The following is a 16,167-nucleotide window of genomic DNA, read 5'->3' on the forward strand; positions in this document are numbered from 1 at the left end:
TATTTGTTTCTGTCATTAGTTATATCAACATATTCATTTAGAACGGTGAGAGACGAGTCCAGGACGAAGAACATTCGAACATAGTGTTAGTGTTCGGCCAAGTGGAAACACCCAAATAGCTCATCAGTGCACGATTCGAACGAGGCATGAAGCCTCTACTGAAGCCCTAAATGGGTTTTTATATCTTTTGATAAAAACTGGTATACCCAGCCCTGCCAACCTGCGGCATCTCTTCAAACTGCACAGTGTTTCCCACTTCTCGCTGCATCAAACCTTCACAAGGCTCACAGTTAACGCACGCAGGGTTCGATTGGGGTAAAAGTACACAACCTCACACTTACGGATATGAGGGGTCATGCCAAATGCTGCGCTGCACCACTCCGTGAGGGCCTTAAGAACGCACTTTAGGTGCCGGTAATTGTGAGCAAGAATATCCAGTCATCTGCGTACAGCTTCAGGGGAACACGCACCCACCATCAATGGGGCACCCATCGGCACAAATAGCTGTTGGCGCTGTACAATCTTTAGCCTCCATGTAGTCCACGAAGCCCTCAATGAAAAACCGAACAATGTGGGGCTGAGGGGGGAATCTTGTTTGACCTCTTGAACAGAGTCGCAAGGTTCCCCCGTCCTACCCGTTTGCTTTCACGCACACACCTGCTCTTCTGTAACAAGCCTCAGAGCCTTCAGCATGGCGCCATGTATACCGCACTCCTTTAGTCTCAGCAAAAGCAGGCGACGCGGAACACGATCGAGAGCTTTCTCATAACTAACCTGACAGACAGAGAACGGGGATGTAATGCCAAGGCCATTCCTATGCCGGTTAGTAAGGTAGGGTAGGTTGTGTATGATGCCTACCTTGGCCCCGAAACCACCCTGCAACGGGGATCGTGCATTGGCACCCCAACCTCACTTGCTCAACCGCCGGCCGGCGCTCCAAAACACGAGCATTACACTTCCCCAGGGTTCCACCCACCGCAAGACCACAATAGTTGAAATCCGTAGAAATCCGTAGAAATCGCCTTTTTGGGAATCGGCATCAAACAAGACATTTCAAACTGACAAGGGTAGTCCTCCACACTACGGATGTGTTTGAAAAGCCGATCAGCGAAGGCGGCAAGAACATTAATAAAGTGCCCGTTCACCTCTCTCCTAGCAATCCGCAGGTACACGATCGAGCCCACCACATTTGTTGTTACGGAGAGGTGCTCCCTCATTTAGGGTGAATGGTGAGTTCAACTCCTCAGCTGACTCCACACATTGCCCCCGCGCACCCATCATGAATGTCACGCTGGATTGACATTACGGAATGTGTCCGGCACATCGTATATCAAACGTTGCAACGCCTGGTAATGTATAGCAGGATGACTTACGTATAGGATAATGAATAGTATGAAATGCAGAAATTTGCTTTGACTATAAAGTTATGGAAGACAAATTACAAATTTAATATAAGAGCAGACTTGGCTTCAAGAAAATGATAATATCCCAAGTAAAAAAGGTTAAGGGTGCAAGTGTTCTTTTTTAGAGACGAAGAGCTCTTGGCCGCTCCTCAGACGGCAGACGGGGCGGTGCGCAGTGTCTGGAGAGGAAAGCCCCCCCGCAGCTGTCCAAATTTCCGCTATGAGCAGCAAGCCATCTACCTCAGCGCCAGGGCGTCGGCTCCTGTCGGTGCCTGCCGCATATTGGCACGCAGCGGGATTAATTCTGGCTGTGTCCATGTGCGCGACTGTGGCGTTTGCCTTCTTATGGTTACGATCGGCACAGAGCACCGCTGTTGTACTGTTGATACACCCCTTAAGCAGCAAGTCGGCAGCGTCTGTATACAAGACTTGCGCGAGTAGCGGGAGCGGGCTGGGGAAACGCTACCTAGTTACAGGTGCAGGTGAGAAACCATCCACTTGCGACCTCTTATATTTCGCCCTACATGTGGCATATTAATCGCCATATGGGCTTGAGCACGTATCTCGCTCTGGACCGCAAGTGCCGCATGTCGGCTGCCGACGGACTCTACTTCCCTATAACTCCCGCAGCTGGCTTTATTGGCTTCCACGCCTCTGTCCAACTGCGTTCTCGCGGTGATGTCGTCGTCGGCTTGGACAACTTCAACGATTACTACCCGGTTTCGTTGAAGCGTGCACGGGCACAAGTGCTCGCCAGCAAGGGCGTCCCGGTCGTGGACCTGGACCTTAACGACCAGGAGGCCCTGCAAGAGCTTTTCCGGCTATGTTCCTTCACGCATGTGCTTCACTTTGCAGCGCAAGCCGGCGTGCGCTACGCGGCGCGCAATCCTTTCGCTTATGTGCAGTCAAACATCGCAGCTAGCGTGGCCCTCATGGAGGCCATGCGCCTGCAGAAACCCATGCCGGTACTCGTCTACGCCTCCTCCAGCTCCGTCTACGGGCTATCGAAACGGTTCCCTTTCACGGAAGACGACCGTGTGGACCAGCCGGCCAGCCTGTATGCCGCTACCAAGCGCAGCCTTGAGCTCCTGTCGCACACGTATTTCAACATCTATAAGATGTCGGTGACAGGTGCGCAGCCGCGATTTGGGTCAGCGATGCAGATGCAGCACGCGATCTGGGTCAGCTGAAGGGCCACGCCGGGGCGTGCGTACGATTTGGGTTGTGGCTTTTGACGCTGCTCAGCAACGACTTCATACCATATGAATAAGAATTTGCATTATGACGACTGAGGCCGGTCATCATGGAATCGGTCCGGAGGTCAGCCGGAGGACCTTGCCAGGGGAAGGGTTTCCACCTGTTTGGATGGATTTCCACCTGAATCCATATTGCCGTAGACATGAAACGGACTTCAATCGGGCTAGGAAAACGTGAGGTTGATTGCCTGGGAAACTGCGTGAGGTGCGTCCCGTGGGTCGTCTGGGCAGCGCGCTGCCTCTGCTGTTTCTTACGGGTTATCCTTATTCGCCTCTGGTTTATCGTTTATGCTGGACAACGGACGGAAGGCCTGGGAGCTGGTGCCTCCTGGCGCAAGTCGTGGGCCTCACAGCAATGTATAAGTGCCTTTCTGGGCTGCACGGATTGGACCCCGCAATTCGCACCGCAAGGACGTCTGTGACCAGCCAGTGGTGGCATTGACCTTCCCGGGACCCGCTGGCTGACAGAGGTCCTCGACCGGCCTCAGCCAGAGCGCCCATGTAGCCGTTTATTTATTCTAAACTTCTAGTTCTAGGGCATTTGCTGCGGCTGTTCTGCACCAGCGCTGCATAACCTCCTTGCCAGCCGACCGCCTCCTTGACGCCGCTTCATTTGTGCGGCGGCAACGGGACCCCTCGCAGGCTTGAGGTTCTTCACGGTGTACGGACCTTGGGGCCGCCCAGACATGAGCGTGATGTCTTTTGCGCGCAATATTGTCGACGGGAAACCTATTCGCGTGTTCCAGGTGGGTGGGGGTTGTCGGATGGGGGATCCTCGCTGGGTTACAACTCGGTCTGTGTGGTGTCTGAGGGGCACACTTTCACTGCTGGATGGAGCAACCCCCCGCCAGCAGTGACCCAACGGGTAGATGGTTCGGGGGTTGCGTGTGTCCTGCTACAGGGAGGCAGTTCAGCTCTCTTGACGTGAACTGCTATTGTTCATGGCTATAGCCGGCATGCGCTACGGAGTCGACGGCTGCTTGCAAACGCCTCCTTTGCTTTCTGGCAAGGTATGGTACGCCTTGTCAATACGTGAGCTGGTTACAGTTATCACCTGCAGTTTTAACTAACCGCAGTTTTATCAACCGCGGCTTATTTTTTTGTATATGATAAAGTAACAATATATAATTACCGTTCCAATCTGCTCGCACCGGTACTCTTCGGTTCCCTCTGTCAGGGTCCCAACAACACGGAATTAGCGCGGGACTTCACGTACGTTGGGGACATCGTCAACGGCGTGCTGGCCGCGTTGGACACAGCGCCGCCCTCCGCCGATCCCAAGGTGGGCCTGAGGGGTAATAAGGGAAGGAGTCTCTCTGGAGCACCAGATACGCAAGTGGGGACCCCGGTGCGGTAGGGAGTGTTCCATTTGCGGAGAGCTGTTATCAGATGCAGCTAGGGAAGTAGGGCGCTGCGAGATGGAAAATCCGCTGGAGAGTGTCTAGTGCAAGTGTATGTGCAACAAACGAGCATAAGTTGCCCACGCAAACGTGGTCTCCTAACCCCATTGGGATGTTGCTCTCGCTGCGACGCGGCGGTGCACGACGGCCCTTCTGTGTCTTCCTCCTTTCTATTCGCAGTCCCCGCCATCCTACCGGCTGTTCAACCTGGGCAACACACAGGTAGGCTGAACAGCGTTTCCTTTCTGTAGGTCGGACCGTGCGCCTTGTGCTGTCTTTGAGTGGTTCACAGCTACCAACGATACTGCTCGAAGACGGGCGCTTATATGGGGGACTATCATATTGCTGCAGGATGGCCAGGATTTTCTGTAGGTTGGTTGATCGATGACGTTACGCGGTCCGATACCCGTCATGTTTGCGATTGTTGGGATGAACCGGCCAAGCATGTCGCCTGTGTGTGTGCAGGTGCACACTGTATCAGAGATGGTGGAGACGCTGCAGGATCTGATGGGAATGAAGGCGTTGGTAAAGTACCAACCGCTGGGGGCTACCGGCGACGTGCTGCGCACCAACGCCAACATCACTGCTGCACACGAGGCGCTTGGCTACACGCCACAGACAAACCTGCGGGAGGGGCTTCAGGAGTTCGTCAAGTGGTATTTTGATTACTACGGTAGCGATGGCAAGAAGAGGCCCGCGGACGAGGTCGGCTACGTGCCGGACTGAGAGGTGGGATGGGTTGCGGTGCGGTACAGTGCAGTGCATGTGTTGTTGGAAAGATGATGAGAAGATAATCTGGATATTCGCTGGGTTCAAACCCGTTGTGTGGTGAAAGGAAAAGAAAGTATATAGGATGGCGCCAGATTAAATCCATGGCGCCAATGCACGGCCTTGGCCTGGAAAACGGACAACGGGGTATTAATGGCTGGCCCGCAGCTGCTGGGGTCCTTGGAGAGGCAGTATGCCAGAAATGTGCTGGTCGTGAAGATTCAAGATTGCCGAGGCCTGTGGGAGATTGGTTGCGGTCTTCGGCTACGCCGAGGCATTCCATTGGATGGCACACGGCGGGGTGCGACGTGATGCCTGGTGGGCATGCTAGCTGTGAAAGAGAGCTGTGGCCATGTCAGCGGTTTGACGGGCGGTGTGCTGCGTGCATGCGTAGCGAAATTGTGCAGGAACCCGTCCTGATGGAAGCGCTTTAGAAACCTTGACTTCTTGCGTTTTGCTGTTTCTACTTTCGCCTGCGTGCTGATTTTTTGGGAAATTCTGTAGCCTGTGCACGAATGCCGAATCATTCTGACGCTGTGGGGACCTGTTACCATGTGTTTGCCTAGTATCTAACTAGCCACTTCTTCGCATACCTGACACCAAAGATTGGTATATGGGCACCCCCAGCGCGCTCACTACTCCTTCCTCTCGGAAGGAAGACGTTCGTTTCTCGCATTAATCGCGCTAGTAAGTTCTGCGCGTCGCCGCTCTTCATTCGGATATATGATAACTAAATGCGTTTCCTTCTCAATTGTTTTGCTTGTGGTGTAACAATATTGGGGTGTTGGTTTGGATGATGTATCGCTGTTGAAGATTGAGATGGGTACAAAATGTACGACGGGTTAACAGACATGGATCTCTTGAAGCACTGCGCGAGTGGGACGTAATGCGCAGTGAAACAGCAGAACAACGGTTACGGGTTGAACGACATGTGTTGAAGAGTTGGTAGACGATGCGATGCTGGCGCTGTGTCCATGTGAAGTGGGCCGCCGTCCAAGAGGAGAAAGTCAACTGTGCCACTGTCCATTCGTTTTCATAGGTGACGTTTTACACGAGTAACTTACAAAGCAGTGGCATATCCACGTTCATCATATTACGCACCTATTTGTCGTAAAATCGTGCAACACCCTAACTAGCATCAATCATCCCCACGCCTAAGGTCTGGCATCCAACTTCATGTAACCCATCTGTCCTTGCTCCATTAACCTATCTTCTGCACGTAGTGTATTTTTTAACGTATCTCTTAACCGTGCTGCTGCTGAACTATTGAACCCGCCAACCCCACAGTCACCTCATGCCTGCAACTGAACTCCCCAGATCCAGTTGTATTTCCACTTATAACGACTTGCCAACAAACACATGAGCCTAACCAGTAAAGCAGATACACGTTTCCTTTCCTTTCTGAGTGCCACCATCCGCAGTTATTCTATCTGAAAGGCCCAATAGATTGCAACAGCACCTTAAGCAGCGCGGAATATATTGGTGCTACCTTGTTGGCGCTATTGGCAGCCGACAACCTGCACTCCCAAATCCAACAGGCAAACTGCCTAAGACACCCATTACACCCCATACAAAACTTCGCAAAGGCACCTTCTCCACGGCTCGTTAATGTAAGAGACTCCTACTTCCTGTCCATACCGTACCAGAACCCCTTTTGCACAGAAGTCCGTTACTGCACCGTTGTCCTCCCACCCTATACTCGATACCGAATCCAAGACTCCGCCCTACTTAGCTCCGAAATGATACGTTTTAAACTCTACCAGGTGACGCGGTAAGACCGTTAGGTAAAACCCAACACGGCCTATACAAAACCCTTTCCAGGGCCCTAAGACGGCCTGAGGCCACCACAGCTTGCGATCCAATATTTCGCAACAAAGGCCATTACCTATCTTTTTTCACAAAAAGAAACTTTACGACAGCCACTCGACACGACTAGAGCACTTGGACGTATGAAATTAAGACGTGAATTCGGTACACAACACGGGAACCAGCACAGAATAAGAGAACAGTTGCACGAGCGTCGCGGAACGAAAGTCCATATACTAATAACTGTTGGCGCCGAAAACAATGCCAAAAAACAGGATATTCTGTGCTGGTTCAGGTGCGCCGCATGGCAGCTTCCAGACACGTACTACTCCCGGTCGTTGTTGCAGGTACCTCCGCACCCTCCTGAGGGCCAATCCTGCATGATGACGCCTGCGTTCCAACCCGGCCTGCATCAATCACCTCCCTGGCCATTGCGTATTTCCACTGCAAAGCAAAATATACAAACAGGTGGCATTCCTTTCATCTGTATATTATCCGCATTACGGGCCGAGCGAGATATCGGGGCCGCGCTTCATCACCGTTCAATCTCCCAAAGATACGAAAGCCATCTCTTGATCCCTCTGCAACCGCTCTTCTCCCGTGAACCCCAAGGAAAAGGAACACGTTACCACATGTGCACAGACGCGAGGTCTACAGCGCAACCACACGGCCCCTTGGGATGTCCAAAGACCCTTTTCTACCCCACCCCGCTCGCCACAAGCTCGCAACCACGAAACATTTAGTCTACGGGCGCTACGTTACAGATGTCACTACAGCCGCCATTATTGACTATGGTACTACGGGAGTACTGGAGGCTACAAGGTTTGACTACGTACTTAGGAGTGTGCTACGGACTGCTCTATCAGAACAGATTGTACTACAGACGGCGCTAAGACGGACAATATTGCAGACCAACCATGGTACGACAACCCTCCCAAGAGCGCGGAACGGATGACTAGACCCGACCCGACTGGATTAGCCACCGTCGTCATGACAACCCCGACCGGCCCTGGCTGGCACGGATATGTACATACTGAACACACACGCACGGCAGCACACATTGCGTCCAAAGAGCAATATCCAGACAGCCGTTTATTCGTATGCCATACACGGTCTCAACCATCCATACAAAGAAACGCAAGAGCTTAGAAGAGGAAGTGTGGAGGTGCCCTTCCCTACGGTGCTGTGCGCCCCTTTCCAACCTATCCCATCTTATCATTCCTGCCGCCTCATTCTCCTACAGAGACCATCCTGCCAGGCCGCCACCCTAGATGGAAGGCCTGATCGCACATCAAGCCATCTGCATCCGGTGACAAGTAATGACAGGTTCCTGGACCAAGTCGCAAACGACCTCTGCCTACCGCTATGGAGCAAACTGACTCCCAACCCATGCAAGTTACGTTGCGTTTAGGACATGTCTGCATGACACTTATCTATAATTGCTAAGAATGGCGAACGCTATAAGGTGACGTCTTCTTTTATCCACTCGCACGGGAAGAAGTCTCCTCGGACAGCGATCCATGGCAGAGAGCGCTACTCCCTTGGGCCCCCAGCCGCACCCCTACCCCATTCACTCGCGAACCCAGCCGATTAGTGACAAGTGTGAACTGACTCACCGCACATCACTTGAGCTCACCCGCGCTGGACAGTTCTGTGACAGAACGCTGCGCTGAGGCCAGTGGCTGCCGTACCGTACACCCCGTCCTGTTGGCTTCACGTACGCCGTAAGCTGCTCTGAACACGCCATCACAGTCACCACCCCGCCATACCGAGACGATACCCTTACCCTCTCAGCCGTAATCGCACAACCTCATCCGTCGCTATATATTCACAACAGCCACTCCGTCCAATAAGAGCCCATTCCAAGGCCCTTCACGTGGTAGTGGTGATGGTGGTAACCTGGCCGCATCCGCAGCGCCGCCCACAACCCACTCTCGCCCGGAACGTGTGAGGAGCCCTCGCGCGCCCTTCCCTTACACACGGACGGTCAAACGTATGATAGATGGAAGCGCAAACGCTCGAAACCTACGCACAGGTCCACGTGCAAGCACTAACCAAAGGTGGAGACATGTCAGCAGCAACAAAACATGCATAGGTTCATAGAGGCACGTATATAACGAGACGCCCATACTTGACACGTGCTCAGTGTATGCCTGTCTGTCTGTCTGTTTTTCTCCTACGGGAAGTACGTGCTGGCGTCAGCACGTACTGGAAAAGTAAACATCGCCAGTGACATATGTATATGCAGCTTTCACGCTCCCATCACGCTCCGTGTTCCCATTTAAACAGCCGCAACGTGTGGAGATATCCTTACGCATTGTAAAAAATTACCAAATTCTTCTCGTTTCAACAGTCGACAGAGGCCGGCGGGGTGTGAGCAGCCGATCAGCAGCACCCCTTATTTGCCATTACACACTCAACCTACTTTCCTAGTTCCCCACCCACAGAGCCCGATAAGATACCAGACCGACAGACATCTGGCCCTCCTCCTACGTCAATCCAGGAGCTGACCTGGGCGCCAGCCTGGTGGCATCCTGAACGCCGAACTGGGCGGCGTCCCATGGGTCGCAGGATAAGACCAAACTGTCGGCCAGACACCACCACCGATAGAGATCGCACGCGTGCCAACACCACCGGTACCGCTGACGAGGTTGGGCAGGAAAGCACGGCTGCCAAAGGCGGGTGGTCCGGTCCAGGGTAAGGGCCGGGATGGGTTGCTGTTGTAGACCAACCCTGACGTCGCTGATGGCAGCTTATACGGCAGCAATCGCGGCAATGGCTCCGCTGCCACCGTTGATGTTAAAGTCGGTAGATCCGCAGCAACACCCGTGCAGGCGCAGAGGCTGTTGACCCAGCGGGCATTGGACGATGATGGAGATGTCTGTGGATCGTGCCATTCATGTGGATTGAAGGCAGCGCTGAGATGGGGTGAATGGGGAGCGGCTGCGGCTGCGGTGAACGAGATGGCGGCGGCAGAGCCAGGCGCGGATCCGCCAGGCAGCGGCGCTGCGCAGGGCGGGTCCCAAGGTCCAAGCTCCCTGCGGAAGCCGTTCGTTGAGGTTGCCACGGCTGACGCATGACAGGGCCCGTTAGTAGCCAGTACAGCACTGGCAGCAGCGGCGGTGGCGCCCGTGTTTGAACGGGTACCTGATGAGGTAATGGAAGGTCGGCTGAAGCCACCCAAGCTGCTTTGCTTCAGCTCCGGTGTGGAGGGAGCTGTTTGGGGTTGGTCTGCGTCGCAATTGGCACGGACGCTCGTACCGACGCCGCCATCACTAATGCAGCTGGTGCGGCTCTCGAGCCCGCTCCTGGCCTCGGCCAAGGTCAAGCCCGCACCGCTAAAGGTGCCATTGCCGCTGCTGGCAACTGCGGCGTCAACGGCACAACTGAAGCTGCTGTCTAAGCTCCTGCTGCTGCAGCTGCTGCTGCACGGCGCAAAATGACCATCACAGTCGGTGGCAGCGGCGTCCCTCGATTCTGCACTTCGGCCCTTCGACTTGTTTTGCTTCTCCTGCCACCGCGCCTGCCTAAGCACCTGCGTTTGGGGCTGCGACGCCTGCTTCTGTACCTCTTCCCGCTGTTGCTGTTGTTGTTGCTGCGTCACTTCCTGCAGTTGCGACTGCCGCTGAGGATGCAGCTCTTTGCCATCAGAAGGGCGGCTTTCTTGCGCCCATTCTCGTTCTTCTCCACCTTGACGATCGTACAGTTGGCTCCGCTGCCGTTTGTTATGTTGCTGCTGGCGACGCTCCTCTTCTTGTGGAGGTGGCGACTGGCGGCCCGGATAACTGTTCTGCAGCTGCCGCGATAGTTGGGACGGGATTTGTTCCCGCTGGGAATCGTACTGGTTATCTAGTGAGTGCTGCTTCTTGTACAGCTTAGCCTGCTGCGGTTGCTGCTGCTGGGACGGTGGCGGCGACGGTGGCGCCTTCGGTTGCTGTTGCTGCAGCGGTTCCGGAGCCTGCAGCTGGCGTCCTCGTTTTCGTAGACGCCGCGACTTCGATTGCTGCTGTTGTTGTTGTTGTTGCTGTTGCTCTTGCTGTTCTTGCTGCTGTTGTTGTTGCTCTTGTTGTTGCTGCTGCTGCTGCTGCCACTGCCTCGACAGCAGGGCGGCGCCAACGCTTTCCGCTGCTTGCCACGGCCACTGCAGCAGCAATCTCGGTCGTAAGGTGCAAGGGGATGCAGAAGCAACATCAGCTGCCGGGCTGCGGGCACCTGACGCTGCGCCAGAGTCAGAATCGGCATCAGTAGAAATAGCTGATTGTTGCGAGGGTGTTGCCATGGCGCGGCGAAGGACGTGGCATTGCTGCCCTTGGCGCCATCCACCGTGGCGAGGGTGGGGTTGAGAACGTGCTGCCCAATGCATCCTGGCATTAATGACGCATGTCGTGCCCTGTGCCACCGCCGCAGTGGCCGAGGCCGGCCCAGCTCCGCTGCCGCTGCCATTGCCGCCGGCAGGTTGGACAGTTGCCTCCAGCTTCTTGGCGTTGGCAGATGCCGCTGAAGTAGGCTGGGATGGATCACACTGCGAGGGACCAGGTTGGTGCGGAAGGCCGAGGAACAGATGAGTATTCGTGTACGCTTGGTTCGGGCTATGCAGGAGGTAGCAGAGCGACATCAAGACAGAAGCCAGGAAACCGCCAGCAAGAGGAGCGGTAGCGAGACAACAGCGCGGGGAGACTCGGAGGTCAGCGACGTGTTACGCTAGTGGGCGTGTGGGTGCGGTGATGTGTTAATACGCGAGCGGAAAAGGATGAAGTCAGCCACCCCACAACCCCCCAAAGCGCGCGTTTCCCCATCTCAACACCGTCTCCAGCCCCAATCTGTACATCCGAGGACGGTCCAGTTCCAAGCCCAATACACCGTAAACCATACGCCAACCTACCCCAGCCAGGACGCGGCGCCGCCACCTCGCCTTCGCTCGAGCCGCCTGGCGCCACCGCACCCACAGAACCCTTGCAACCCAACCGGCAATGGCGACGCCAACCGCCAGCGCCGCAGAGGGCCGGTGCCGCCATAACCAAGCCGCCAGACACGCCACTGAAGAGTAATCCACCAGCCGGCGCAGTAGCAGCTTTGGCTGCTGTAGCCAAGAGACGAGTGCCGTTCCGGCTGCTTCAGGACCGCTATGGGCACTATGGAGGCGGCAACTTGGCGGCATCATGGACTGGGCAGCCAGCACTACGGTCCGCATCTCCTCCCTTGAGTCATACTGGGCCCCTTTCAAAAGGTAACCGACGCTGCGCCGTGACGGAATGACGTGGGATAGGAACATTGGATGTGTGAAAATAAAAAATAGTATGAATAAACGCAGATGCATGGATGGGTGAATACAAGTGCATGGATGCATCGAAGGTGCGGAGGGTCACCGCAAAGCTACCGGACGACCGGGCTGTTGCTGATGATGATGTTGCCGAGGTGGTTAGTCAGAGGAAGGATGTCATCGGCCTGTAGGAGGGGGTTGTGCGCAAGGATTGTATCAGGATGGACGGGACTCGCCTATCGGTGTTTGGGTTATACTCGACCCAGATGTCCTCCAAGCCCAGAAGTACTCGCATGTCCCGCCACAGGGCCGCGTTAGGACACACTCCGGGCGGAACTGATGGCTGCCGCTGGGCACTTTGACGCCTGTGTAGCCAGCGAGGCTCCACCTACACCGCAGTGTAGGTGAAGTAACACGTACGCCAAAAGCGTTTGGAGTCCTTTTCAAAGCCCATTAAGTACAAGGCCCACATCGGATTCAACGAAGAAAGTGCTTTCACCCCACATGGGTTTTATGTCTGTTAAAAATAGCGAGAACGAGAGCAGGATGCACACATCTCGAACCCATGAATGATGGCCACGAAATACCGCGGAATCGCGAAGTGACCAGAGCGAGACGCCGACACCACAGCGAAGAATCATCCTCACCGAAGCACCGACATAGGCCGGAAAAACCGTCACCTGTGATCCGTACAGCGCGACGTACCCTGTAGAAATCGATTCGCAAATGCAGCGCCCCTTGCTCGTCCAGCCAGCCCTGGGCTGGATCTGCCAGCCTGTGTGGCGCCGTAAGCTCTACATAGCCCCAACTCGGGTCGGAGTCTTCGTAACAAAATGTTCGCTGAAGGCCTGCGTATCGTATCAGCAGAAGGGAGAGGCCACATGCCAAGCAGCTTCAACGTGCCGAAACGTAATGCAAAGTAGAAAGCGACTCCAAGTTCAAGCCACAGCCCAAGGCGCAGCCCAAGCCAGCTGACCGCTGCACACTCCCGTGTGTCTATATGTCCTCCTCGCACCCAACCCGACCCGAGTGCCGAGAAGCAGGCCCAGGCGGCTGGCTGACATACCTTCATATATTTTGTTCGGTTGTAGGCCTCGCATGTTAAAGACTGCGGACAGGATTAACGAAACAATAAACAGTGGAACAGCATACATTAACAATACTAGGAACCTCAGAGGCCGTATGCCCACAGTTCTACGCATTCTGCAGCATCTCCCCTAAGCACTGTAATGGAGGCTGTCAACCGTGATGCAATTAGGGTTTTCAGGTTTTCAACGGGAAAAGTAAAGGCCGCAACTGCACGTAAACCGCTCGCGCAAACGCGCGCGCATCGGCGGGAAGAAGTGCAAAAGTAGGTGTCGTCAAATCGCGGTAGTCAAATCGTCACGCGGAAGAAAAATGAAGGAGACAAACGTGGCACAGCCCTTGTGTCATGCATGTCCATGAAATGGACACGTGTCAAGCATTAATCGTAAAGTCGCCTGCATTTCCAGCAGATCAATGCATTCCAGCTCCCGTCCATGCTCCAAGCTGCAAGGAGACTGTGGACGGCGCTGTTGGGCCCGGAGGTAGTGGGTGACGGCCGTCACGAAGAAAACCCGAAGGGGTTGGAGAAGAGGAGTGTTTCGAAGGCGCTCCGTTGAAGATGCAGGGACGGATACGGTGCAGGAGCAGCACGATTTGCACGTATGGGAGACTGGGTTGCGTGGCTGGAGGACGTGATAGACAGTGCGGATGGGCCGCGGCACTGGCTTTCTGACTGCGAGCGGTGGTGGTGGTGGTGTGAAGCCCAGCGTTCAATCATGAACGGGGACGGAAGGAGCTTGCACCGGGCACTTTTCCAGCCTCACTGTGTACAAACTGCCAGAGGTAAAGCTGTTTGTTGTTGACCAGCTCCAATGATAGGCTCGAATGAAGAAGTCGTCATCACGCACAAGCTCTTTGGGAGGAAACCGCGGGGTTGCAGGTCCGCGCCTAGGGGCGACGCAAACCCAGGGACGTGCGCCTTCTGCGCCACACCCTGAACCCACCTGTAAAGCGCCAGGTAACAAAGACGCAATCCCAGTGACCCAAGCGCGGAGCCCAGGGCCCGGTGAGGCCGGTGCTGCTCCCTCCCTTTCCGCTAGCCTCAGCTCCTCGCGGATAGAACGCGAGGCCCCTGCGTTACGCGGAAGCCAAGACCAAAGATTGCACATTGTTTCGGAGGATATTGATGTTCTTGAGATGCTAGATATGCATTACGACAAACGTAACTTGTGGCCGCTCCCGTCGAAGATAGCGGCATGGCTTCACCAGGCCGGGAGCCGAAAGCCTACAACTTACAGAATCATAGCTGTCGGACTGAAGGCACGCGACTCCATGTAATCACCACTAAGGAAATCGTAGGACTCCACTTTCCACTGCGCTCCAAGGCAGCACAAGAGATTCGACTGCTGTTTCTCGCACAGAAAAAACCTCAACTGTGCTCGGTCAGCCAAACCTGGAAAAATGCCACACACGAGCCGCTGTCGTCATCACGGTCTACTGCGCTAAGCTGGTCGGTGGGAAAAATGACCGCGTCGTCCAGGACGGCGCCATGGCGCCCACGAGGCAGCCGCTCAGCTGTCCTCCTACACCATACTAGCTTGCTGGCATCGGAAACTAATAGTAAAATCAACACCATCAGAGCCATGTCGGTTGGCGCAAGTTGGACGACTATCAGAGGGAACACTGTTTATCATGCACGGTGCTATATCTAAGAAGCAACAACCAGATCAGGCTAGTCGTGTCAAGTAATATTTGGCTGTATGTCAGAGCGCGGCATGACCCGCGATCTTGAGTACGTGATATCCCGCATGGGAAACAATTCTTGATGGCAATGAATAAATTGGCTCACTGATGCAATTATGCCTGCCAAACTTTTGAATATAGCTGTAAGCATAGCAAAATTAGAATCGCCCGGCCTTGGCGGGATCGGTGAATCTGTCCATAAGAGCCAACGTGTAGGACAAAACCATCTACTTGTATTATCTTGTCATTTCTTCATCACGTTCGCACGCCTTATGCAAGTGGGCGTTCGCGTTCTTGAGCTTTGCGTCGAAACAGTTGCCCATTGGCATTCCTGTAAATGTAAAAATACATCCACAACGTTGCAAAGATTCAATTTAATCCTATCGGTAGCTAATCTCCGTCAGCAACTTAGCGCGCTCGCAGTTCACGACATGGGCTGTAACAAAGCTTGCAGTTGGCAAGCAGTTGCGAAAAAGGAAATTATCCAACGATAAAAAGGTGGTATTGATAAATACCGTTTGGTATTGGAAGATTATGAATAGTTCTTGGATGTACCGTTGGTACGATACCGTTGGCCCGGTGAGCCAAGGGCCGCCTTAGCGGCGTTACATTCCCCCCCTCTTGAATGCGAACCCGTCCTCGGGGCGCCTTGAGTGAGGTGGATAATTGGGGATAACTTGCGCTACGATTTTGCAGCGGAATCCGTGGATACGGAGCGACGTATGCACCTGACCTTGGAGGCGGGCGCTATTTGCGCCGTCTCCTAGCATGCAAGTAGCTACGTGGCTAGTGAGGGGCTGTAAACCCCGTTTTTGCACAAGTGTGGCGGATATGAAAACGTGCGAAGCACCTGAGTCGACTAAGGCGACAGCTTTTGTGCTAGTAAAGTTGCACGGTAGTAGTGGCGCGGTGTTTTCAGTCAGAGGTTCTAGTGCAGAACACTTGGACTTTTCCTGGCAGGGGTCGAGCCATGCTTGAAACTCGCCGCTGCAGTTTGGGGACCTGGTGCGACCACCTCCGGGTTTAGGTTCGGAGAAGATATTGGAGTTTTTTGTAAACTCTTTGAGTAAGGTCCAACCGCGTGTTTGAAATTCCTTTTCTAGGTGGGCACACTTGGGCACCAAAATAACCGCACTAGTTGTGTCCGGAGCGCGCTGTTTAAAAGTGCTGAAGTTATTCAGCCAAGGAATCGCGCGATCGGCTGGTGCGTTGCACCAGATATGCTGTCCACTAAGATTATGCGAAGTGAACGAGTCTGGACAGGCAAAGTTAGGACAGAGGGAATTGTCGCTTCGTACGTTACAAGATGAACGTGAACACCCGACCCGAGGCCTTCTGCAGACGCAAAATACTGAACGAAGTACGCAGTGGCTGCAGTCCACCGTTGGTGGATTCCGGGTTGGTTCCTCTATGTCCCCACACGAGCTGCCGAGGCTACGGCGTGGGCAACTTCCTAGGCATCCGCTTTTTTTTGCGGTCCTCGTTGTGTAACGCGGCCGTTGCCG

General features: G+C 54.4%; 2 protein-coding genes across 2 annotated transcripts in view; one reads left to right on the forward strand and one right to left on the reverse strand.

The window, feature by feature from the left end:
• Window positions 1-1,396: 1,396 nt before the first annotated feature.
• On the forward strand, window positions 1,397-4,785 carry VOLCADRAFT_127350 (NAD-dependent epimerase/dehydratase; the record flags this gene model as incomplete). The annotated part of the gene is made up of 6 exons (XM_002945708.1): window positions 1,397-1,885; window positions 2,034-2,534; window positions 3,302-3,405; window positions 3,837-3,941; window positions 4,240-4,281; window positions 4,525-4,785. Exons 1-6 carry the CDS (start codon window positions 1,720-1,722, stop codon window positions 4,783-4,785), a joined length of 1,179 nt encoding a protein of 392 aa, XP_002945754.1. The 5' UTR covers window positions 1,397-1,719.
• Window positions 4,786-9,386: 4,601 nt separating this feature from the next.
• The window catches only part of VOLCADRAFT_127379 (uncharacterized protein), a gene marked incomplete at both ends in the record, with an annotated part of 14,078 nt that continues 7,297 nt past the window's right edge, over window positions 9,387-16,167 (reverse strand). Inside the window, 9 exons of the mRNA XM_002946062.1 lie at window positions 9,387-9,514; window positions 9,895-10,531; window positions 10,846-11,222; window positions 11,599-11,870; window positions 12,011-12,078; window positions 12,599-12,741; window positions 12,960-13,001; window positions 13,924-14,051; window positions 14,392-14,426. Of these exons, the coding sequence (XP_002946108.1) occupies window positions 9,387-9,514; window positions 9,895-10,531; window positions 10,846-11,222; window positions 11,599-11,870; window positions 12,011-12,078; window positions 12,599-12,741; window positions 12,960-13,001; window positions 13,924-14,051; window positions 14,392-14,426 (1,830 nt within the window). The remainder of the gene's footprint in view (window positions 9,515-9,894; window positions 10,532-10,845; window positions 11,223-11,598; window positions 11,871-12,010; window positions 12,079-12,598; window positions 12,742-12,959; window positions 13,002-13,923; window positions 14,052-14,391; window positions 14,427-16,167) is intronic.

The sequence above is a fragment of the Volvox carteri genome (genome assembly GCF_000143455.1).
Source record: "Volvox carteri f. nagariensis unplaced genomic scaffold VOLCAscaffold_1, whole genome shotgun sequence".
Classification (NCBI taxonomy): Eukaryota; Viridiplantae; Chlorophyta; class Chlorophyceae; order Chlamydomonadales; family Volvocaceae; genus Volvox; species Volvox carteri.